Raw genomic sequence first — 25,319 nt, 5'->3', positions numbered from 1 at the left:
TTGAGATTATCATATGGTTTTATCCTTCAATTTGTTAATATTGTGTATCACACTGATTGATTGCCCTATATTGAAGAATCCTTGCATTCCTGGGATAAACCCCACTTGATCATGGTGTATGATCCTTATAATGTGCTGTTGGATTCTCTTTGCTAGTATTTTGTTGAGGATTTTTTGCATCTATGTTCATCAGTGATATTGGCCTGTAGTTTTCTTTGTTTGTGAGATCTTTGTCTGGTTTTGGTATCAGGGTGATGGTGGCCTGGTAGAATTTGTTGGGGAGTGTTCCTCCCTTTGCTATATTTTGGAAGAGTTTGAGAAGGATAGGTGTTAGCTCTTCTCTAAATGTTTAATAGAATTTACCTGTGAAGCCATCTGGTCCTGGGCTTTTGTTTGTTGGAAGATTTTTAATCACAGTTTCAATTTCAGTGATTGTGACTTGTCTGTTTATACTTTCTGTTTCTTCCTGATTCAGTCTCAGAAGGTTGTGCTTTTGTAAGAAATTGTCCATTTCTTCCAGGTCGTCCCTTTTATTGGCATATAGTTGCTTGTAGTAATCTCTCATGATCCTTTGTATTTCTGCAGCGTCAGTTGTTACTTCTCCTTTTTCATTTCTAATTCTGTTGATTTGAGTCTTTGCACTTTTCTTTTTGATGAGCCTGGCTAATGGTTTATCAATTTTGTTTATCTTCTCAAAGAGCCAGCTCTTAGTTTTATTTATCTTTGCCATTGTTTCCTTCATTTCTTTTTCATTTATTTCAGATCTGATCTTTATGATTTCTTTCCTTCTTCTAACTTTGGGGTTTTATTGTTCTTGTTTCTCTCATTGCTTTAGGTGTAAGGTTATATTGTTTATTTGAGATTTTTCTTGTTTCTTGAGGGAGGATTGTGCTGCTCTAAACCTCCCTCTTAGAACTGCTTTTGCTGCATCCCATAGGTTTTGGGTCATTGTGTTTTCATTGTCATTTGTTTCTAGGTTTTTTTGTTTAGAACTTCATGTTTTTTAAAACCTTTTTTTAAAAAATTTATTTTATTTTATTTATTTTAGGCTGTGTTGGGTCTTCGTTGCTACACGCAGGCTTTCTCTGGTTGCGACAAGCAGGATCTACTCTTCGTTGTGGTGTATGGGCTTCTCACTGTGGTGGCTTCTCTTGTTGTGGAGCACAGACTCTAGTTGCGCAAGCATCAGTAGCTGTGGCTCATGGGCTCAGTAGTTGTGGCTCGCGGGCTGTAGAGCACAGGCTCAGTAGTTGTGGAACACAGCACAGGCTTAGTTGCTCCACAGCATGTGGGATCTTCCCAGACCGGGGCTTGAACCCATGTCCCCTGCATTGGCAGGTGGATTCTTAACCACTACACCACCAGGGAAGCCCTGTTTCTGGGTATTTTTTGATTTCCTCTTTGATTTCTTCAGTGATCTCTTGGTTATTTAGTAGTGTATTGTTTAGCCTCCATGTGTTTGTATTTTTTACCGTTTTTTTCCTGTACTTGATATCTAGTCTCATAGCATTGTGGTTGGAAAAGATACTTGATATGATTTCAGTTTTCTTAAATTTACCAAGGCTTGATTTGTGACCCAAGATATCATCTATCCTGGAGAATGTTCCATGAGCACTTGAGAAGAAAGTGTATTCTGTTGGTTTTGGATGGAATGTCCTATAAATATAAATAAAGTCCATCTTGTTTACTGTGTTATTTAAAGCTTGTGTTTCCATATTTATTTTCATTTTGGATGATCTGTCCATTGGTGAAAGTGGGGTGTTAAAGTCCCCCAGTATGATTGTGTTACTGTCAATTTCCCCTTCTATGGCTGTTAGCATTTGCCTTATGTATTGAGGTGCTCCTATGTTGGGTGCATAAGTATTTACAATTGTTATATCATCTTCTTGGATTGATCCCTTGATCATTATGTAGTGTCTTTCTTTGTCTCTTCTAATAATCTTTATTTTAAAGTCTATTTTGTCTGATATGAGAATTGCTACTCCAGCTTTCTTTTGATTTCCATTTGCATGGAATATCTTTTTCCATTCCCTCACTTTTAGTCTGTATGTGTCCCTAGGTCTGAAGTGGGTCTCTTGTAGACAGCATGTATACAGGTCTTGTTTTTGTATCCATTCAGCCAGTCTTTGTCTTTTGGTTGGAGCATTTAATCCATATACATTTATGGTAATTATCAATAAGTATGTTCCTATTACCATTTTCTTAATTGTTTTGGGTTTGTTATTGTAGGTCTTTTCCTTCTCTTGTGTTTCCTGCCTAGAGAAGTTCTTTTAGCATTTGTTGTAAAGCTGGTTCCTGGTGCTGAATTCTCTTAGCTTTTGCTTGTCTGTAAAGTTTTAATTTCTCCATCAAATCTGAGATCCTTGCTGGGTAGAGTAATCTTGGTTGTAGGTTTTTCCCTTCCATCACTTTAAATATGTCCTGCCACTCCCTTCTGGTTTGTAGAGTTTCTGCTGGAAGATCAGCTGTTAACCTTATGGGGATTCCCTTGTATGTTATTTGTTGCTTTTGCCTTGCTGCTTTTAATAGTTTTTCTTTGTATTTAATTTTTGTTTTGTTTTCTTTTTGCGGTATGCGGGCCTGTCACTGTTGTGGCCTCTCCCGTTGCGGAGCACAGGCTCCGGACGCACAGGCTCAGCGCCCATGGCTCACGGTCCTAGCCGCTCCGCGGCATGTGGGATCTTCCCGGACCGGGGCATGAACCTGCGTCCCCTGCATCGGCAGGCGGACTATCAACCACTGCACCACCAGGGAAGCCCTGTATTTAATTTTTGATAACTTGATTAATAGGTGTTTTGGCGTGTTTCTCCTTGAATTTATCCTGTATGGGACTCTCTGTGCTTCCTGGACTTGATTGACTATTTCCTTTCCCATATTAGGGAAGTTTTCAACTATAATCTCTTCAAGTATTTTCTCAGTCCCTTTCTTTTTCCCTTCTTCTTCTGGGACCCCTAGAATTCGAATGTTTGTGCGTTTAATGTTGTCCCAGATGCGTTTAATGTTGTCCCAGAGGTCTCTGACACTGTCCTCAATTCTTTTCATTTTTTTTCTTTATTCTTCTCTGCAGTAGTTATTTCCACTATTTTATCTTCCAGCTCACTTATCCATTCTTTTGCCTCAGTTATTCTGCTATCGATTCCTTCTAGAGAATTTTTAATTTCATTTATTGTGTTGTTCAGCATTGTTTGTTTGCTCTTTAGTTCTTCTAGGTCCTTGTTAAACATTTCTTGTATTTTCTCCATTCTATTTCCAAGGTTTTGGATCATCTTTACTATCATTACTCTGGATTCTTTTTCAGGTAGACTGCCTATTTCCTCTTCATTTGTTTGGTCTGGTGGTTTTTTACCTTGCTCCTTCATCTGTGTATTTATATCTCTGTCTTCTCATTTTGCTTAACTTACTGTGTTTGGGGCCTCCATTTTGCAGGCTTCAGGTTCTTAGTTCCCATTGTTTTGGGTGTCTGCCCCCAGTGGGTAAGGTTGGTTCAGTGGGTTGTGTAGGCTTCCTGGTGGAGGGGACTGGTTCTGGTGGATGAGGCTGGATCTTGTCTTTCTGGTGAGCAGGACTGCATCCAGTGGTATGTTTTGGAGTATCTGTGAACTTTTTATGAGTTTTTTTTATGAGTTTAGGCAGCCTCTCTGCTAATGGGTGGGGTTGTGTTCCTGTCTTGCTAGTTGTTTGGCATGGGGTGTCCAGCACTGTAGCTTGCTGGTCATTGAGTGGAGCTGGGTCTTAGTGTTGAGATGGAGATCTCTGGGAGAGCTCTCGCCGATTGATATTATGTGTGGCTGGGAGGTCTCTGGTGGTCCAATGTCCTGAACTCGGCTCTCCCACCTCGGGGCTCGGGCCTGACACCCGGCCGGAGCACCAAGACCGTGTCAGCTACATAGCTCAGAAGAAAGGGGAGAAAAAAAAGAAAGTAAGAAAAAATAATTTTTTTAATGAAATAAAATAAAGTTACTAAAATTAAAAATTTTTTTAATTATTAAAATAAGAAAGGTAATTAAGAAAAAAGAAGAGAGCAGCAAAATCAGTAAACAAATCTACCAAAGATAACAAGTGCTGAAAACTAAGATAAACATAAAAATCAGAAACTAGTCAGTCACATACAGCAAACCCCAAGTCTGTAGTTGCTTCCAAAGTCCACTGCCTCAATTTTGGGATGATTTGTTGTCTGTTCAGGTATTCCACAGATGCAGGGTACATCAAGTTGATTGTGGAGATTTAATCCACTGCTGCTGAGGCTGCTGGGAGAAATTTCCCTTTCTCTTCTTTGTTCGCACAGCTCCTAGGGTTCAGCTTTGGATTTGGCCCTGCCTCTGCATGTATGTCGCCCTCTGGCATCTGTTCTTTGCCCAGAAAGGAGGGGGTTAAAGGAGCAGCTGATTTGGAGGCTCTGGCTCACTCAGGCTGTGGGGAGGGAAGGGTACAGAATGTGTGGTGAGCCTGTGGTGGCAGAGGCCAGCATGACTCTGCAACAGCCCGAGGCATGCCATGTGTTCTCCTGGGGAAGTTGTCCCTGGATCATGGGACCCTGGCAGTGGTGGGCTGCACAGGCTCCCTGGGGCATGGGTGTGGATATTGACCTGTGCTTGCACACAGGATTCTTGGTGACTGCAGCAGCAGCGTTAGTGTTTCATGCCTGTCCCTGGTGTCCGGGCTGATAGCCGTGGCTTGCACCTGTCTCTGAAGTTCATTTAGTCAGTGCTCTGAATCTCCTCTCCTCGCGCACCCCAAAACAATGGTCTTTTGACTCTTAGGCAGTTCCAGACTTTTCCTGGACTCCCAGCTAGCTGTGGTGCACTAGCCCCCCTCAGGCTGTGTTCACACAGCCAACCCCAGTCCTCTCCCTGGGATCTGACCTCTGAAGCTCCCAGCCCCACCTGCCCTGGCGGGTGAGCAGACAAGCCTCTTGGGCTGGTGAGTGCTGTCGGCATTGATCCTCTGTGCGGGAATCTCTCTGCTTTGCCCTCTGCACCCCTGTTGCTGTGCTCTCCTCTGTGGCTCCGAAGCTTACCCCTGGCACGCCCTGTCTCCGCCAGTGAAGGGGCTTCCTAGTGTGTGGAAACTTTTCCTCTTTCACAGCTCCCTCCCAGAGGTGCAGGTCCCGTCCCTATTCTTTTGTCTCTGTTTTTTCTCTTTTCTTTTGCCCTACCCAGGTACGTGGGGAATTTCTTGCCTTTTGGGAAACTTGAGGTCTTCTGCCAGCATTCAGTAGGTGTTCTGTAGGAGTTGTTCCACGTGTAGATGTATTTCTGATGTATTTGTGGGTAGAAAGATGATCTCCATGTCTTACTCCTCTACCATCTTGAAGGTCCCTCCTCATGAAAATATTTGATGAAAAACTAATGTATTTTAAACTAATTATATTATCAAAGTGGTTTATCTAGTTTTTCTTTTTAATATACCAAGCCCCAGTGGAAATTTTATTCAAAAGATTGTTTCTTCTATATAATGTAATCATGAATAAAACATTAGGAGACTGGCAAATTAAAAAAAAAACTACCTATTGAAAAGTTATCCACAATAGTGAAAAAATTTTCTCGTAACAAATTTCAGGATACTTTTTCTTTACCTACTCTTCTTTCATTTGTCAACCCTTTTATTTTCTATTGAAAAGTTGGTGATTTAAATTCTATTTAAAATTTGACAGTTTTTGCCTTAACTTTATGTTCTTTTTATTGCACACATATAGGAAAGAGGAGAAACTGGAATCACCTCAGTATAACCGAAAGAAAGGAATCTACTATAGAAGACAATGATGAGTAAGTTTGTTGTTGCTGAAATAATATACTCGTGTGTCTTAAAAGAAAAAGGTCATATTTGTTAAAGTGATGATTTAAGATAAATTATTTCTTTGCAGAAATGAATAGTTTATACCTGAGTAGAAGTATTTTTTCTTAAAGAAGTAAAATTCTTTATTTATGATGTGTTTTGCCATGTTCATATGATGGTGATATATGATACCTTTATTTTAATACCCATTTAGCCCAGTTTCCCCAGCCTATGCTTAAGAGACTAGCTTAGGGTAAAACTGAGGGAAACACCCTCTTTGGATTTACATGGATGGACAAGTAATACATTGTCTTGGAACATAATTGCTGGTTCAAGAGCTAGGAACACAGTGAAGCCAGCAGAGTAAGGAATCTAGAGGAACCTAGAAGGCTTATCGGCCATCAGTTATTTTCATATTGGCCTGTCAAGGGTGCCTTGAATGAAGTCATTATGTGTAAAAAGCTACTGCCTATGTATTCTGGGAAGAATATTTATATCTATCCACTGAGGCTGGAAAAATTGAAATAAGCAGAACAAGGGGTTCAAGTTTTAAAGTACTTCATATGTTCAGCTCATTTACCTTTCCAGCTGTATCTTCTGTGTGCCATACAATATGATGGATGGATGGGTAAAGATGAGGAAAATGAAACATCTACCCATTGGGAGCTTATGGTCTCATGTTGTAAGTTAATATATCTACTCTAACTTAGAAATGGGTTATGTTTCGAAATGTTATTTATTTATTTAAATTGAAGTATAGTTGATTTACAATGTTGTGTTAGTTTCAGGTGTACAGCAAAGCAATTCAATTTTATATACATATGTGTGTGTGTGTGTATATATATATATATATATATGTTATTACAACCTATAGGTTATTACAAGATATTGAATATAGTTCCCTGTGCTATACAGTAGGCCCTTGTTGTTTATTTTATATTGAGTAATGTGAATCTGTTAATCCCAAACTGCTATTTTATCCCTCCCTTCCCCCCACTTTTCCCTTGGTATCCATAAGTTTGTTTTCTATGTCTGTGAGTCTGTTTCTGTTTTGTAAGCAAGTTCATTTGTATCATGTTTTTTTAGATTCCACATATAAGTGATATCATATGATATTTGTATTTCTCTGTCTGACTTACTTTACTTAGTATCATCTCTAGGTCCTTTCATGTTGCTGCAAATGGCATTATTTCATTCTTTTTATGGCTGAGTAATATCCCATTGTGTATATACACCACACCTTGTTTATCCATTCATCTGTCAATGGACATTTAGGTTGCTTTGGTGTCTTGGCTATTGTAAATAGCACTGCAATGAACATTGGGGCGCATGTATCCTTTCAAACCATGTTTTTATCTGTATATATGTCCAGGAGTGGGATTGCTAGATCATATGGTAGCTCCATTTTTAGTTTTTTAAGGAACCTCTATACTGTTCTCCATAGCAGCTGTACCACTTTACATTCCCACCAACAGTGCAAGAGGGTTCCCTTTTCTCCACACCCTCTCCAGCATTTATTATTTGTAGACTTTCTGATGATGGCCATTCTGACCGGTGTGAGGTGCTTTCTCATTGTAGTTTTTTTTTTTTTTTTTTTTTCATTGTAGTTTTGATGTGCATTTCTCTAGTAATTAGTGATGTTGAGCATCTTTTCATGTGCCTCTTCGTCATCTGTATGTCTTCTTTGGAGAAATGTCTATTTAGGTCTTCTGCCCATTTTTTGATTGGGTTGTTTATTTTTTTGTTATTGAGCCACATGAGCTCTTTGCAAATTTTGGAGACTAATCCCTTGTTGGTCGCATTGTTTGCAAATATTTTCTCCCATTCTGTGGGTTGTCTTTTTGTATTGTTTATGGTTTCCTTTGCTGTGCAAAAGCTTTTAGGTTTAATTAGGTCCCATTTGTTTAATTTAGTTTTTATTACCATTACACTAGGAGTCAGCTCGAAAAAGGTACTGCTGCGATTTATGTCAAAGAGTGTTCTGCCTGTGTTTTCCTCTGTGAGTTTTATAGTATCCAGTCTTACATTTAGATCTTTAATACATTTTAGTTTTGTATATGGTGTTAGAGCATGTCCTAATTTCATCTTTTTACATGTAGTTGTTCAGTTTTCTCATCACCACTCATTGAAGAGACGGTCTTTTCTCCATTGTATATTCTTGCCTCCTTTGTTGTAGATTAATTGATCATAAGTGCGTGGGTTTATTTCTGGTCTCTCCTGTTCCATTGATCTATGTGTCTGTTTTTGTGCCAGTACTATACTGTTTTGATGACTGTAGCTTTACAGTATAGCCTGAAGTCAGGGAGCCTGCTTCCTCCAGTTCCATTCTTTCTTAGGATTGTTTTGGCTCTTCAGGGTCTTTTATGTTTCCATACAAATTTTTAAATTACTTGTTCTAGTTCTGTGAAAAATGCTATTGGTAATTTGATAGGGATTGCTCTGAATCTGTAGATTTCCTTGGGTAGTATGGTCATTTTAGCAATATTGAGTCTTCCAATCCAGGTGTACGGTATGTGTTTCTGTTTGTGTCATCTTCAGTTTCTTTTATCAGGGTCTTATTGTTTTTGGAGTACAGGTCTTTTTCCTCCTTTGGTAGGTTTATTCCTAGGTATTTTATTCTGTTGGATATGCTGGTAAAGGGGATTGTTTAATTTCTCTTTCATTGTTAGTATATAGAAATGCAACAAATTTCTGTATATTAATTTTGTATCCTGCAACTTTACCAATTTATTGATGAGCTCTAGTAGTTTTATGGTGGCATCTTTAGGATTTTCTAGGTATAGTATCATGTCATCTGTAAACAGTGACAGTTTTACTTCTTTTACTTCTTTTACTTCATTTCCAATTTGGATTACTTTTATTTGTTTTTCTTCTCTGATTGCTGTGGCTAGGACTTCCAAAACTATGTTGAATAAAAGTGGCAAAAGAGGGCATCCTTGTCTTGTTCCTGATCTTAGAGGAAATGCTTCCAGCTTTTCACTGTGGAGTATGATATTAGCTGTGGGTTTGTCATATGTGGCCTGTATTATGTTGAGGTATATTCCCTCTATGCCCACTTTCTGGAGAGTTTTTATCATAAATGGATGTTGAATTTTATCAAAAGCTTTTTCTGCATCTGTTGAGTTGATCACATGCTTTTTATTATTCATTTGTTAATGTGGTGTTTCATGTTGACTGATTTGCTGATATTGAAAAATCCTTGCATCACTGGGATAAATTCCACTTGATCATGATGTATGATCCTTTTAATGTATGACTGGATTTGGTTTGCTCATATTTTGTTGAAGATATTTACATGTGTGTATTGGCATGTAATTTTCTTTTTTTGTGATATGTTTGTCTGGTTTTGGTATCAGAGTTACATTGACTTCATAGAATGAGTTCAGAAGTATTCCTTCCTCTGCAATTTTTTGAATGGTTTCAAAAGGGTCAGTTTTAACTCTTGTCCAGATGTTTGGTAGAATTTGCCTATGAAGCCATTTGATCCTGGACTTTTGTTTTTTGGTAGTTTTTAAATTACTGTTTCAATTTCAGTAGTTGTGATTGGTCTGTTCATATTTTCTATTTCTTTCTGGTTCAGTCTTGGGTCTGAGTGTTTTTTAAATCATTTGAGTGAACCTTAGAATGCATTTTCCATACAAATTGTGTTGTTATTTGTGGTTATAACCTCAAGTCAGGGCTACAAGTCTATTTTTTTCATAATGTAGGTGAAGTATAGTATTAATCAGTAGTAGTCTAGATAAAAAGACATGGAGAGTGCCACTTCGAGTACAGTAGGGACAAAGGGAAGAGTCTTCTCAAAGAGGTGTCCTTTGACAGCTTCATCTATCACCTGTACCCCTTTATCTGTTTTTATAGCTGCTTTCCCTAGCCGTACTCTTCCCAGTTCCAAATATTTTCATGTGCCCTATCCCACAGATATTTTTGTTGTCAATTACCATTCCTCCTTCCTCTAACCAAAGTTCCAATTTCCTTGGTGAAACCAATCTCAACTAGATATTAAGTGAGAAGCATTATTTTTTTGTTTAACTTATTTAATATATTTTAAAAGAGACAGTAGATGTACATAATAAGAACTCAAACTGTACAAAGGGATATATAGAAAGCAAGTGGCAAGTAACAATTTTTAAATCACATATAATCTTGTATTTGAAAGCAGTTACCTGCTAAACCAAATTAATCTCTGATACAGTTGTATGAAGTATAACAAACTTAGAAGTAAAAATAGACAGGCAATGAGAAAATATTTTTGGACAGTAGTGATACCATGTAAACAAACCAGACTTACCTGTTGCTTTCCCCTGAATCAGCTCCACTCAAGCTATCCTAAGTTTTCATAGTGTTTTTCCTTTTTTCTTCTGAACCCATCAGTCTGCTTACAGCTTGACATTTTTTTTTAACTTTTTATTTTATATTGGAGTATAGTTGATTAACAATGTTGTGTTAGTACAACAAAGTGATTCAGTTATACATATACACAGTAGCTCCCATAGCAGTGAGCTTTCAAGTAGCAAGGGAGGAGCAAGAACCTTTGTTATGGGTCACTTAGGAATTTGCCAATATTTATTTAATTTCCCTCAATATTTGTTTCTAAAGATCCCTGTTATTTATGTATATCATTCCATGACTTGGTGTTAGAATTAATGAATTTAAGTACAAGCCAAGATATCTTACAATGTATAAAAATTATGTGTTTCTGATTGTTTTTTTCCACCCATCATAAAATTACTCAGACCTAGTCAATAGAGCTGTTTTATTAGCTTTAGTAATAAGTTCTTTATTTATTCCATTTGTTTAGATTTGTTTTATTATTTTGTAAAACCATTCCAAAGACTTGGATTTTTTAAAACCTGAAATTAAACCGAACATTTTGTATTTTTAGATCAATTTTAAATGATTATAACATTTTATGTTTTGTTTTGGCAATTGCATTAGGTTGTGGTTTTCCAGAGAAACAGAACCAATAGCAAATGTACATACATATAGTAATATAATAATAACAATAAAAAATTATTACTGATGTAATAATTATTAATTAATAATGAATTATATATACAATTACCTATATAGATAGATTTATTATGAGGAATTGACTCATGCAATTATGGAGGCTAAGTCCTACCATGTACCATCAGCAAGCTGGAGATCCAGGAAAGCCTGTGGTATAATTTCAGTCCAAGACTAAAGGCCTGACGACCAGGGAAGCCAATGGTGTAAATCTCAGTTCAAGGGCAGAAGAGCAATATCCCAGCTAAAGCAGGCAGGCAGGGAACCCATCCTCCCTTCCTCTGCTTTTTCTTCTATTCAGACCCTCAGTTGATTGGATGATGCCCACCCACATTGGGGAAGGCAATTTACTGAGCCAGTATTACTAAGACGGTTGCATAGCAGTGATTTTCTAACCCCATCATTCTTTCTGTTAGCTGGCCTTTTTGAAAGTCATGAGTTCATAGTGATATAGTGTCTTTCCTTGCCTTCCCCCTTTCCATATTTGCACTCCTTTTCAAACAGTAGATCTCTGGCTTCTATTAGCAGCAGTCCATTTGCACACTTGCTTATTCCTACAGTATACACAAAATGGTTTCAAAATTCCTGCACTGCTAAAAACAAACCTGCAAAAGCATTTTTGTTTGCATTCTTTTTGGTCTTTAGTTTGAAGGTATATAGTCAAATTACTGTGTTCAGAACTACTTGGATTAGTTCTCCATATGAAGAATTAGTCAGTCATTTGAAGTAGTTAGGTTAGCTTGTTGATGTTTATATGCAATTTTGATATTTTTTTTCTCATCCTTTTTTATTTTTGTTTTTTGACTGTGTAAAACAACTGATATGGTTCCAAAAGTCAAAACTTTACAAAAAAGTATACATAGAGATGTGTTACTATTCCCTGCCGCATTCCTTCTGTGTAGTCCTCTAAGTAACCAAATTAATTAGTTTCTGGTTTGCCTTTCATATGTTTATTTTTATAAAATTAAGCCGTTTCATTTATTTTATCTCATTTCTCTTCTTATACAAAGATGGCATACAATTTATATTCTTTCATACTTCGCTCTTTCCACTTACAAATACGTCCTGAAATCACTGCCTGTTAATCGACTTGACAAGTTTTAAATGTAAGGATTCTCCAGCAGGAAAATATAGTTCCATGTTTTAGGTAAATTTTTTTTTCCCAGAAAACAAGCAATTAGTGACATGTCAATAAAGCTCAATATGTCAAAAAAGTTTGTTTATAAATTAAACAAACACCTACACATTAATATTTCATGTGAACTTCCATATTGTTTATTCTCTAAAAGGAAAATATATAATTCACTGCCATTGGTTTTTCTTCCTCTTTGCAAATTTTTGCTGCTGCTGGCACTGCTACAAAAAATGCAGTAATGGTGACTGTCCTTCTATAAAGTTTGTTTTCATATAATTGTAGGTTTGTCATTTTGAGAAGTAAAACATAGATCATGTGTACCCTTTTCCCACTTTCCTGACATGATAACATCTTCCAAAGCTGTAGTACAATATCAGAACCAGGAAATGATGTTGACACAATGCACCAATCTTTATTCAGTTTTCTAAATTTTACAATACATATTCATTTGTATATGTGTGTATATGTTCTATGCAATTTTATCACATATGTAGGTTCACGTATCCACCACCACAGTCAAGATACAGAATAGTCCTGTCACCACAAGGATCCCTCCTGCTGTATAAAGTGTATTTTCAATCACTGGTTTATTCTCTTATAGGCAGAAGAGTAACTTTTATTTCTATACTAATCCAAATAAGACCTTTTTAAAAGTAATGTTATACCAGAAATGGGTTTTTTTTTGTTTTTTATCTATACAATTTAATTGTGGCAAGTAACCACATTTCAGAATTCTAATTTTCTCTTTACTGTATTTTAAGTATTTAATCGAAGAGCAAGAATACTGACTTATGGATCATTTTCTGCTTAAATGAGAGTCTCTGGGGATAAGTTAGTTGAAAATGTTTATCAAAAGCTTAGGATGAAGATATAGTTATGCCTATATTCTGTAGGTGATCAAAGACTAAGAGGGAAACCAGTATTTACTTTTATTTTCAACTGTTTAAAATTCTTGAAAGGAAAGAATGAAAACTTTCCTCCAAACATCAGTAACAGGACAACCATGGTCACTTTCCCCACTGGTGTTCAATATTTTACTGAAAATTCTAGCCAGAGCAATTAGATAAGAAAAAGAATGAAAAGGCATCCAACTGGAAAAGAAGAAATAAAACTATCTCTATTTGCAGATGACATGATCCTATAGAGAGAGACTCCCAAAGAATGCACAAGAAACTGCTAGTATTAATAAACAAATTCAGCAAAATTACAGGGTATATGATCAACACACAAAAATCAATTGTGTTTCTATACACCTGCAGTAAACAATTTGAAAAGGAAATGAAGGAGGCAATTCTATTTACAGTAGCATTTAAAAGAATAAAATACCTAGGAATAAGTTTAACCAAAGAGGTGAAAGACTTGTACACTGGAAACTGCAAAGTATTGCTGAGAGAAATTAAAGAAGACCTAAATAAATGGAAAGACAGCCTGTGTTCATGGGCAGAAGATTTAATTTGTTAAGATGTCAATACCTCTACCCAAAGTGATCTACAGATTCAGTGTAATGCCTATCAAAATTCTACACCATGTACAAAAATTATTCAGTCATAAAAAGCAACGAGGTTCTGATACATGCTACAAACACAATAAACCTTGAAAGCATATTGTAAGTGAAATAAGCCAAATGCAAAAGGACAAACATTATATAATTCCAATTATATGCAATATCTAGAATAGACAACTTCAAAGAGACAGAAAGTAGATCAGAGATTACCAGAGGCTAAGGGTTATTGCTTAATGTTACAGAGTTTCTGTTTGTGGTAATAGAATAGTTTTGAAAATAGGTAGTAGTGATGGTTGTACGATGTTGTGAATGTAACTAGTACCACTGAATTGTACACTTTAAAATGGTGAAAATGGCAAATCTTATATATATTTTGCCATAATAAGAAAAAAATTTTTCCATTTAAAACCAGCTACAGGGACTACTTGAATATGCATTGTCTGGCAAGAAAGCAGAGTAGAAGGATGTGAACTCACGCCTTCTTACAAAAACATCAAAATCACAACTAACTGCTGAACAACCATCAACAAAAAATGCTGGAACCTACCAAAAAAGATACCGTACATCCAAAGACAAAGAATATGCCACAACAAGATGGTAGGAAGGGCACAATCCCGATAAAATCAAATTCTAAACCTTCCTGGTGGGCGACCCACAAACTGGAAAATAATTATACTACAGAAGTTCTCCCACAGGAGTGGAAGTCCTGAGCCCCACGTCAGGCTTCCCAGCCTGGGGGTCTGGCAACGGGAGGAGAATCTGGCTTTGAAGACCAGTGGGTTTTGATCGCAGGAATTCCACAGGACTGGAGGAAACAGAAATTCCACTCTTGGAGGGCACACACAAGGTCTCATGCACCAGGAGCCAGGGAAAAAAAGCAGTAACCTCATAAGAGACTGGGCCAGACCTACCTACTAGTGTTGGAGTGTCTCCCGCCAAGGCGGGGGGGTGGCTCTAGCTCACTGCAGGGACAAAGACACTGGCAGCAGCAGTTCTGGCAAGTACTTATTACTGTGTGCCCTCCTGGAGGTCACCATTTCCTCCCCAAGACCTAGCCCCACCCAACAGCCCATAGGTTCTAGTGCTGGGACATACTAGGCCATACAACCAACAGGGCAGGAACGTAGCCCCACCCGCCAGCAGTCAGGCTGCTTAAAGTCTTCCTGAGCACGGCCCTGCCTACAAGAGTGCAAGAACCAATAAACCTACCTAAGGAGACAAAAGACATGTAGTCTGAAAGCTATGAGAAGCTGATGAAAGAAATCAAAGGTGGCATAAACAGATGGAAATATATACCACGTACTTGGATTGGAAGAATCGATATTGTCAAAATGATTATACTATCCAAGGCAATCTACATATTCAGTGCAATCCCTATCAAATTACCAATAGCATTTTTCACAGAACTAGAACCAAAAAATCTTAAAATTTTTTTGGAGACCCAAAAGACCCTGAAAAGCCAAAGCAATCTTTTTTTTTTTTTTTTTTTTGCAGTACGTGGGCCTCTCACTGTTGTGGCCTCTCCCGTTGTGGAGCACAGGCTCCGGACGCGCAGGCCCAGCGGCCATGGCTCATGGGCCCAGCCGCTCCGTGGCATGTGGGATCCTCCCGGACTGGGGCACGAACCCGCGCCCCTCGCATCAGCAGGCGGACTCTCAACCACTGCACCACCAGGGAAGCCCCAAAGCAATCTTGAGAAAGAAAAACAGAGCTGAAGGAATCAGTCTCCCAGACTTCAGACTATACTACAAAGGTACAGTCATCAAAGCAGTATAGTACTAGCACAAAAACAGAAATATAGGTCAATGGAACAGGATAGAAAGCCCAGAAATAAACCACACACCTATAGTCGATTAATCTATGACAGAGGAGGCAAAACTATACAATGGAGGAAAGATAGTCTCTTCAATAAATGGTGCTGGGAAAACTGGACAGCAACATATAAAAAAATGAAATTAGGACATTCTCCAACACCATATATAAAAATAAACTCAAAATGGATTAAAGACCTAAATGTAAGACTGGGTACTATAAAACTCTTAGAGGAAAACATAGGCAGAACACTCTTTGACATAAATTGCAGCAATATCTTTTTTGAGCTGACTCCTAGCGTAATGGAAATAAAAACTAAAATAAACAAATGGGACCTAATTAAACCTAAAAGCTTTTGCACAGCAAAGGAAACCATAAACAATACGAAAAGACAACCCACAGAGTGGGAGAAAATATTTGCAAACAATGCGACCAACAAGGGATTAGTCTCCAAAATTTGCAAAGAGCTCATGTGGCTCAATAACAAGAAAACAAACAGCCCAATCAAAAAATGGGCAGAAGACCTAAATAGACATTTCTTCAAAGAAGACATACAGATGACCAAGAGACACATGAAAAGATGCTCAACATCGCTAAATACTAGAGGAATGCACATCAAAACTACAATGAGAAATCACCTCACACTGGTCAGAATGGCCATCATCAGAAAGTCTACAAATAATAAATGCTGGAGAGGGTGTGGAGAAAAGGGACCCTCCTACACTGTTGGTGGGAATGTAAAGTGGTACAGCTGCTATGGAGAACAGTATAGAGGTTCCTTAAAAAACTAAAAATAGAGCTACCATATGATCTAGCAATCCCACTCCTGGGCATATATCCAGAGAAAAACATGGCTTGAAAGGATACATGGGCCCCAATGTTCATTGCAGTGCTATTTACAGTAGCCAAGCCATGGAAGCAACCTAAATGTCCATTGACAGATGAATGGATAAAGTAGGTGTGGTACATATATACAATGGAATACTACTCAGCCATTAAAAAGAATGAAATAATGCCATTTGCAGCAACATGGGTGGACCTGGAGATTATCATACTAAGTGAAGTAAGTCAGACAGAGAAAGACAAGTATCATGAAATTGCTGATATGCAGAAACTAAAAAAAAATGATACAAATGAACTTATTTATAAAACAGAAACAGACTCACAGACCTAGAGAGAGAACTTATGGTTACCAGGGCAGAAGGGTAGGAGGCAGGGATAGATTGGGAATTTGAGACTGACATGTACACACTGCTATATTTAAAATGGATAAACTTGGTCAGCTAATCTATGACAGAGGAGGCAAGGCTATACAATGGAGAAAAGACAGTCTCTTCAGTAAGTGGGGCTGGGAAAACTGGACAGCTACATGCAAAAGAATGAAATTAGAACACTCCCTAACACCATACACAAAAATAAACTCAAAATGGATTAGAGAACTAAATGTAAGACCAGACACTATAAAACTGCCACAACTACTGAAGGCCACACGCCTAGAGCCTGTGCTCCGCAACAAGAGAAGTCACCACAGTGAGAAGCCCGTGCATGGCAACAGAGTAGCCCCCGCTCGCAGCAACTAGAGAAAACCCACGCACAGCAACAAAGACCCAAAGCAGCCAAAAATAAATTAAATAAATAAATAAATTTATAAATGGTACAGATGAACTGGTTTGCAGGGCAGAAATAGAGACACAGATGTAGAGAACAAACATATGGACACCAAGGGGGGAAAGTGGCGGGGGGGGGGGTGGGGGTGTGATGAATTGGGCGATTGGGATTGACATGTATACACTGATGTGTATAAAATAGATAACTAATAAGAACCTGCTGTATAAAAATATAAATAAAATTAAAAAAAATTTTTTTAAATAAAATGAAATAGATAACCCACCAGGACCTACTGTATAGCACAGGGAACTCTGCTCAGTATTCTGTAATAACCTAAATGGGAAAAGAATTTGAAAAAGAATAGATGCATGTGTATGTATAACTGAATCACTTTGCTGTAAACCTGAAACTAACACAACATTGTTAATCAACTATACTCCAAAATAAAATTTAAAAAGAGAAAAACAGCTACACGAACAGCTAAAGAAAACCTTCCTGAGAAAGCTTTTGCGAATATAATGGAATAAATAGACCTAAATACAGAAAAAAATTCTTTTGACAAGAAATGTCCAGTTTTTTATATTGTCCAGATTTTTTATTTAACCAGTCTTTCTTCAGAGAAAAATGCCATTAATTAATTTTGATGTGCATAAGAATCTCCTGGAAAAACGTATTTCTAGGCCCCATCTAGTGATATTCTTGATTAGTAGATCTTGAATGCAGCCTAGTTTTTAAAAAGTTGTATCTTTACCAGTCTCACCAAGGAATTTTGATGCCAGTGGTGAGTTACGCTTTGGGAAATATTATTATAAACATAGGTCAGATACACCTCAGTTCAGCATCTTTTCATGTGCCAGTTGGACATCTGTGTCTTCTTTGAAAAAATGTCTATTCAGCTTCTCTGCTCATTTTTTAATCAGTTTTTTTGTTGTTGTTGAGTTATATGCGTTCTTTATATATTTTGGATATTAACCCCTTATTGAATATATGATTTGCAAATATCGTCTCACATTCAGTAGGTTGCATTTTCATTTTGTTGATGGTTTCCTTTGGTGTGCAGAAGCTTTTTAGTTTGATGTAGTCCCATTGATGTATTTTGCTTTTGTTTCCCTTGCCGGAGAAGATATATCTAGAAAGATATTGCTAAGACTGATGTCAAAAGAGTATACTGTCTAATACACAGTTGGTGGGAATGTAAATTGGTGTAGCCACTTTGGAAAACAGTATGGCAATTCCTCAGAAAATTAAGAATAGGACTACCATAGGATCCAGTTATCCCATTTCTGAGTATTTAACCAAAGAATACAAAAATACTAGTTCAAAAAACTATATGCACCCTTATGTTCATTACAGCATTATTTTACAGTAGCCAAGCTATAGAAATAACTTAAGTGCCCATCAGTGGATTAATGGATAAAGAAGATGTGGCATAGCATATATATATACAATGGAATACTACTCAGCCATAAAATAAAAAGGTGAAGTCTTGCCATTTGTGATAACATGGATGAACCTTGAGGGTATATGGTAAGTGAAATAAGTCAGAGAAAGACAAATACAACATGATTTCACTCGTATGTGGAATATAAAAAACAGAGAAACAAAAAACCAGAATAAATGAACTAAACAAAACAAACATGTAGATACAGAGAACAGAGTAGTGGTTACCAGAAGGCAGGGGACAGAGGGAGGGCAAAATGGATAAAGGGAATCAACTGTATGGTGACAGATGGAAACTAAATTTTTGGTGGTAAGCACACTGTAGTGTATACAGAAGTGGAAGTATAAGGTTGTACACATGAAACATAATTTTATAAACCAATATTACCTCAAATAAAGAGAAAAAAAACACCTGGGTTCAAGTCCTGACTCTGCTCCTTATTGTGTACCCTTGTATAATTAAATAATTTATTTGTGCTTCAGTTTCCATACCAATAAAATGGAGATAATATTTACCACAGAGAGTTGTTTTTTTGTTGTTGTTCTTTTAATTTATTTACTTTTATTTATTTATTTTTGGCTGTGTTGGGTCTTCGTTGCTATGCGTGGGCTTTCTCTAGTTACGGTGAGCAGGGGCTACTCTTCGTTGCAGTTTGCGGGCTTCTCATTGCAGTGGCTTCTCTTGTTGCGGAGCATGGGCTCTAGGCGTGCCGGCTTCAGTAGTTGTGGCTTGTGGACTCTATAGTTGTGGCTTGCGGGCTCTGGAGCACAGGCTCAGTAGTTGTGGTGCACGGGCTTAGTTGCTCCGCGGCATGTGGGAACTTCCCGGACCAGAGTGTGAACCCGTGTCCCCTGCATTGGCAGGCGGATTCTTAACCACTGCACCACCAGGGAAGTCCCCAGAGAGTTGTTTAAAAGATTAAACAGGATACAGCTTGTAAAGTAATAAATACAATGCCTTGTATTTGGAAAGAGCTCAAAAAATGTTAGCAATATATTTCATTTTTATAATCCAGCTATCATCATCCAAAATAATTTAGATTAATAGAGTTAGGTAAGTAGAGGTTCAGTGATGGATTAACCTTTTTCTGTATGACATTTTTTTTAACATCTTTATTGGAGTATAATTGCTTTACAATGGTGTGTTAGTTTCTGCTTTATAACAAAGTGAATCAGCTATACATATATCCCCACATCTCCTCCCTCTGTGTCTCCCTCCCACCCTCCCTATCCCACCCCTCTAGGTGGTCACAAAGCACCCACCTGATCTCCCTGTGCTATGCAGCTGCTTCCCACTAGTTATCTATTTTACATTTGGTAGTATATATATAATATTGTGAGAATGAAGAAAAACTTGTTCATTAAACTTATTGTGGTAATCGTTTCATTATGTAGGAAGGTCAAATCATTATGCTGTACACCTTATACTTAAATAGTGCTGCATGTCAGTTATATCTCAATAAAATTGAAAGAAAAAATAAATTTTATAAAAACAAAATCTTGAGGATTTTATCCCTGTTATGTACATGCAGCTCTCAGGTTTCTTGAGATTTTATAAAAATACAGTCTCTTATGGGTAGTGATTTTCAGATAAGTTTTTAGTAATGGAATTAATTAAGAGTTCACTTGTGGCCTTTGAGAGTATAGTGTTAGTAGAGGAGTAAGGCAGAAATCTGAATATTTGAATTTAATTTCAGGATGGAGGAAGTGGAGATTGATCTAGACCATTATTTTGAGCAATGGTTTGTAAAAGAGAGAATATTCATTAAGTAAAAGGAGAGTTAAAAGCATCAGGGGCCCAGCAAAATCATATATGTACTTGTAATATTGACCATCAGTAGTGCTGTAAGTTTTCTCTAGCACTCACAGCTTGGGCCAGGAATGAAGAAAACAAATAGGTAGGAAATCCAGGATTACGTATTAGACACCCATGTGTGTGGCAGAAGGTTAAGGGACTGAGAAAATTTTCTTTTTCTTCAAGTTTTTTCCAGCTTAATTGAAGTATAATTGGCAAATAAAATATATATATTTAAAGTGTATAACGTGATGATTTGATATATGTATACATTGTGAAATAATTATGACAGTAAGGTTGATTAACATATTTACCATCTCACATAGTTACCTTGTTTTCTTGGTGGTGAGAATGCTTAAGATTACTCTTCTTATCAATTTGAAGTATACAATATAGTATTTTTAACTATAGCTACCATGCTGTACATGAGATCCCCAGAACTTATTCATCTTATAAATGAAGACTTGTACACTTTGACCCCACCCAGCTTTCTCAGTGATGTAACAAACATGAACTATGAAGTCTATGATTAGAAGGACGTAAAAGAAAGAAAAAAATAAAAGATGAGCATATATCACTTGGATCTAGGAATGGATGTTTAATGGACTAGGTCTTTTTTATTTTATTCATTGATCCATCAAATAATATCTACCATACTACAGACACCATGCTAGGTAACTTGGTTTACAACGTAAACAAGTAGAGCCTGTCCTTGCCTTCATGGAACTTACAGTCTGGTGAGGAAGACAGATGCCAAACAATTGGAAGTTACAGAAAGGGGGAAATCAGGATCTTTAAAGACCATTATGGCTTTTAGACGTTTCTCCTCTTCTCTCACTACACCCACAGTGCCTGCACAGTTAATACAGTAGGCAGCATGAGTCGCATGCTAGGGAACCTTGAAGACATTAGTGGGCTCCTTTCCTATCTCCTTTGCCTCCCTTCTTCCACATCTAGAATGGCACAGCAACAGCTGACTTAATGCTTGCTAACCACCTGTATCAGCAATTTTTAGTCAGACCCACCAATTTAACGATAGTTTCTCCTTATTCTTTTAGTTCTCCCCTCAGAATATATCTGAGGAACTTTATGGAGAAAAGGAAAATGATGAAGCTAAATTTGAAGGTAAGAATGGAAAATAATTGAAAGCAGTCAAGATGGGAAAAAAACAATTGGAGCAGAATGATAGTTTTGAAAGTTACATTACATATGACTTGCTTGAAACTGAAGAAATTTCTGTGGAAGAAATTTAAAGTATAATTAATGGATACATCCTTCAATGGATTTTATGTGGTCAAAGCATCTAATTTCAGTTGTTCTTCAGAATACTAAGACTTCCTCTTTGGGGAAAATGAGAGAACTCTGAATTTCACAGTGAGACTTTTCTAGGCAAATTGGAAAAGGCACCGAAAATCCTGAATTTTTGGCATGTGGCTTTCTCAAGAGAAAAAGAGATATTCATAGTGAACATACCATAAGAATCTGCCCTGACGTAAAGCAGTCTGGCAAAAACATGTCAAAACGTGAACAACTTTCTGTTGTGCAGGAGCAACTGGATCATAGTTTCTTTTTAAAAGTATCTTAGAGGACTAACCCAGACACTTTAAAAATACCCATTGGTAAAAAAAGATGATGCTGGACTTTTACTCTACTGACAAACAAAAAAAGATTCATTCAAGGAGGACCAAGATTTCAGATTTCTCAAGTTGTACTACAGTGGTCTTTGGCCATAACATAGGATGTGATCAAATCTTATAAGGATGCCATGAAGCTGGCAGCAGTCACTAGATATCGGGATGCAGTACCCATCAACATCTGCGTAGCTTGCAATGGTCATTATAAGATGAAGGATTTGAGCCAATTTAGTCCAGCCAGAGGTAAATCTGTTTAAGAAAGGAGTAGTGTTCTATAAAATCTGAATGGCACCTACTGATGACACTTTCACTCACCAACTTGAAAGAGGGAGCAACAATAACTTGGAAATTTTGTAACAAATGTATTCTGCAGGCAGGAATAAAAGATTGTTGGTTTTCAGAAATAAGTAAATTAGTGAAGGGACATCGAGATGATATTAAAGCAAACAGTGATGCTGTCTTAAGGCAACAAAGTACAGTTTGAACCATTCATTGAAAATATAGAAAATGCTGTTAGCAGCAATAAAAATCCAGTCTCCAGCACAAATGGGATTAAATATAAAAATTGCCATTTTGTCTAGGATGAAGACAGTGGCAACCATTCTTCTCCCAAATGCTGCTCAGCAAGTAGTTTATCTCCAAAGATTATGAAGCCTTGTCCACTGAGTCAGAAGATGTAGAAATGGAGAACACACTTCCTGAATTTCTCAAAATTTAACAGTTGGATGACAGTTTTAAAACCATTCTGTGAATTTGGTTGTAACCGAGATGGGAAAAGGAGTTGATTTCACCTAGGAAGAAGTAAAAGGAGGAGGAGGAGGAAAGGAAAGGAAATTAAAATAAAAATTACAAGAGTGATGGAGTGTCCACTACTCTACTTGGTCCTGCAGTGGAGGCAAGTTTCCCTGCAAAAGTAGCTTAGGCATGTGAAGAATATCTTGATAGTCAGAGAATTGATACTCAGTCCAAAAACTCCAAGGTTACAAACAGTTTGCTTAGCTGCTGGATAACTATCTTAACTTGGGAGAGAGATTTACTAATAGGATTGTTGGGGATGCTACATAGCACAGCTCCTGGGGGCACCATTCACATCTTACTCTATCTGAACAGAGCTCCTTTGAGTCATTCAAGATGGCAATCCTGCAGGACTCAACGCTTCTCACACAATTCCCTCAGGGTAGACAGGGAACAGCATCAGTTCCTTAAGGTATGATAAGACAGTGTGGAGAGGCTCTGCCCCTCCAATCCTCCCAGGAAAGGGATGCAAGGAAAAAAGCCCCTAGGACTCCTCCTCATAGCAGAGTAGCTTAATTGCCTCAGCTTTGCACTTCTGAAGCACTTAGTAGGCTTACGTATAATATAGGGGAAGCTGGAGGTTCCCAGCCCTGGGTGGGAGTCACTTAAGTCGTCTTGCTCCTTCAGGCTTTTGGAACTCAATTGGAGGAGCTGGAATCCTTTTATGATACTCTGTCACAAACTGAGGTTCCAGTGGTGAGCAGTTGAGGCCTCAGACAGATAGATGACTTCTAATTTAAAATGCATAATAATAAAGGAAAATTTTTAAAGAAAGAATATGACCTGTAATTCCACTATCCTCACATAATTTTTAGCTTTTGCATAATGCTTTCTCTCCATTCCTTGTTGTATACTTATATATTTTACTTAGTTGAAACATACTGTTCAGGGACTTCCCTGGTGGCACAGTGGTTAAGAATCCACCTTCCAATGCAGGGGACACGGGTTCGAACCCTCGGCCAGAAGATCCCACATGCCACACAGCAACTAAGCCCGTGCACCACAACTACTGAGCCTGCGCTCTAGAGCCTGCGAGCCACAACTACTGAGCCCTCATGCCACAACTACTGAAGCCTGCGCGCCTAGAGCCCGTGCTTCGCAACAAGAGAAGCCACTGCAATGAGAAGCCCGCGCACCGTAACGAAGAGCAGCCCCCGCTCGCCACAACTAGAGAAAGCCCATGTGCAGCAACGAAGACCCAATGCAGCAAAAAATTAATTAATTAAAAAAAGAAAAACATACTGTTCATATTCATTGTGTATGTACATTTAACATCACATTTGTCTTATTTTTTAATAGCACACAAATGTTAATGGATAACACTGATGTGATTTTGAAAAGCATTTAAAGAGAATATCTAGTTTCTCTCATAAAATCGGTAGTATAGATTTGTGCTCTCCGAAACAGTAGTCACTAGCCAGCCACACATGGCTAATGAGCATTTGAAATGTGACTATTCTGAAATGAGCTGTGCTATGCGTGTAAAGTATACACTGAATTTTGAAAAAAAAAAGTAAGTATAAAATATCTCGAATAATTTTTATACTGATTACATGTTGAAATGGTAATACTTTGGATATATTGAGTTAAATATATCATTAAAATTAAGTTCACCTATTTCTTTTTACTTCTTTTAATGTGGCTACTAGAAAATTTTTAATTACATATGTGGCTTGCATTATATTTTTGTTAGACTGCACTGGTATAGATAATCATACATATAGATTATCTCGTATCATTATCTATGAGATCTTAAAATCGAAAAAGAAACTAAAATTGCAGCCATAAGGAAATGGTTAAATCATCTTTGGTGTATTCACTAGGTACAATATTGTGCAGCTTTTAAAATTATAGACACATGAATATGTGTGTGTTTGTGTGTGTGTAATGTTATATTAAGGCAAGAAAGTGTGGTATAAAGTTATAAAAATATTTTTAAAACCTAAGATTTTTCCAGAATGCTAATATGCTAACTAGAGATATGTTTAGAAGGAAGGTAGGATTACAAAGTGAAGTTTTCTTTGTTTTCAAATTTAAAAGAGTGCCTTTGTGTCTTTGTCACATTGAGATATATTAAAGCTAAAAAACTTGGTTTTTTATTAAAGAAGATCACTGGGTGACACTGATTCATAGGCTTAGATCTAGGTAAATAAGGAGATGGTGATGTATTAGTTTTCTCAAAGTGGTATGGGGGAGAAAGGACAAGCCAGCTATATCTTCTCTCCCACTGCAAAGTGGGAATGAGAAAGTGAAACACCAAAGGACAGGATGGTTGGTAAAATATACTGTTTGTAAAGGAATGAAAGCATGAAGGAGGAGCATTTACATCTTTTACCACTTTGAAAAATATAAAGAAAAGGATTAGAAAACTGAATCAAAGATGCTTTCAAAAGAATTAAAGCTCTGAAAGTGCCTGATCTTGCTGAATATTTTTTTCTTCATTCATAGATTCATGGTGTTGCTATCTAAAGTTGAGAAATCATCAGACGAATTCATGGAAATAATGCAAAATTTAAGTAATATACAGGTTTGCTTTTTTTGGCATATAATTTTTCATATTCTATTACCCTATTTGAAAAAGAATAGGAGAATCCAATCCCAAAAAGAACTTACAGGGGATACGTTCGATTTACTTTTCATGGGAACTTCTTTTCATATATGAACATTAATTAACCATAATATTTTAGTAATATCTGGCTTCTTCACATTTAAAAGTAAATTTATTAATTATATTTAGTCTTTTTAGTTAATGAATTGTTTTTATTCAGGTATTTTAAGGCTTGCAATAGTTAACCTAACAGAAAAAGTTAAATT

At 37.2% G+C, this 25,319-nt stretch overlaps 1 protein-coding gene across 2 annotated transcripts in view; it reads left to right on the top strand.

The window, feature by feature from the left end:
• Positions 1 to 5,694: 5,694 nt before the first annotated feature.
• LOC112396639 (centromere protein R-like) overlaps positions 5,695 to 25,319 on the top strand; it is a 96,928-nt gene continuing 77,303 nt past the window's right edge. Inside the window, exons 1-3 of one of the 2 annotated variants that reach the window (XM_024740411.1) lie at positions 5,695 to 5,765; positions 21,135 to 21,201; positions 24,954 to 25,017. In XM_024740411.1, the coding sequence (XP_024596179.1) occupies positions 24,958 to 25,017 (60 nt within the window). In that variant the 5' untranslated portion in view covers positions 5,695 to 5,765; positions 21,135 to 21,201; positions 24,954 to 24,957. Of the gene's footprint in view, positions 5,766 to 21,134; positions 21,202 to 24,953; positions 25,033 to 25,319 lie in introns of both variants that reach the window. The other variant, XM_024740410.1, reaches the window with a different exon arrangement.

This window comes from Neophocaena asiaeorientalis, unplaced genomic scaffold, assembly GCF_003031525.2.
Source record: "Neophocaena asiaeorientalis asiaeorientalis breed wild unplaced genomic scaffold, Neophocaena_asiaeorientalis_V1.1 scaffold581, whole genome shotgun sequence".
NCBI lineage: Eukaryota > Metazoa > Chordata > Mammalia > Artiodactyla > Phocoenidae > Neophocaena > Neophocaena asiaeorientalis.
Note: the sequence above shows the minus strand (reverse complement) of the source record. Positions and strands in the feature narration are given on the sequence as shown.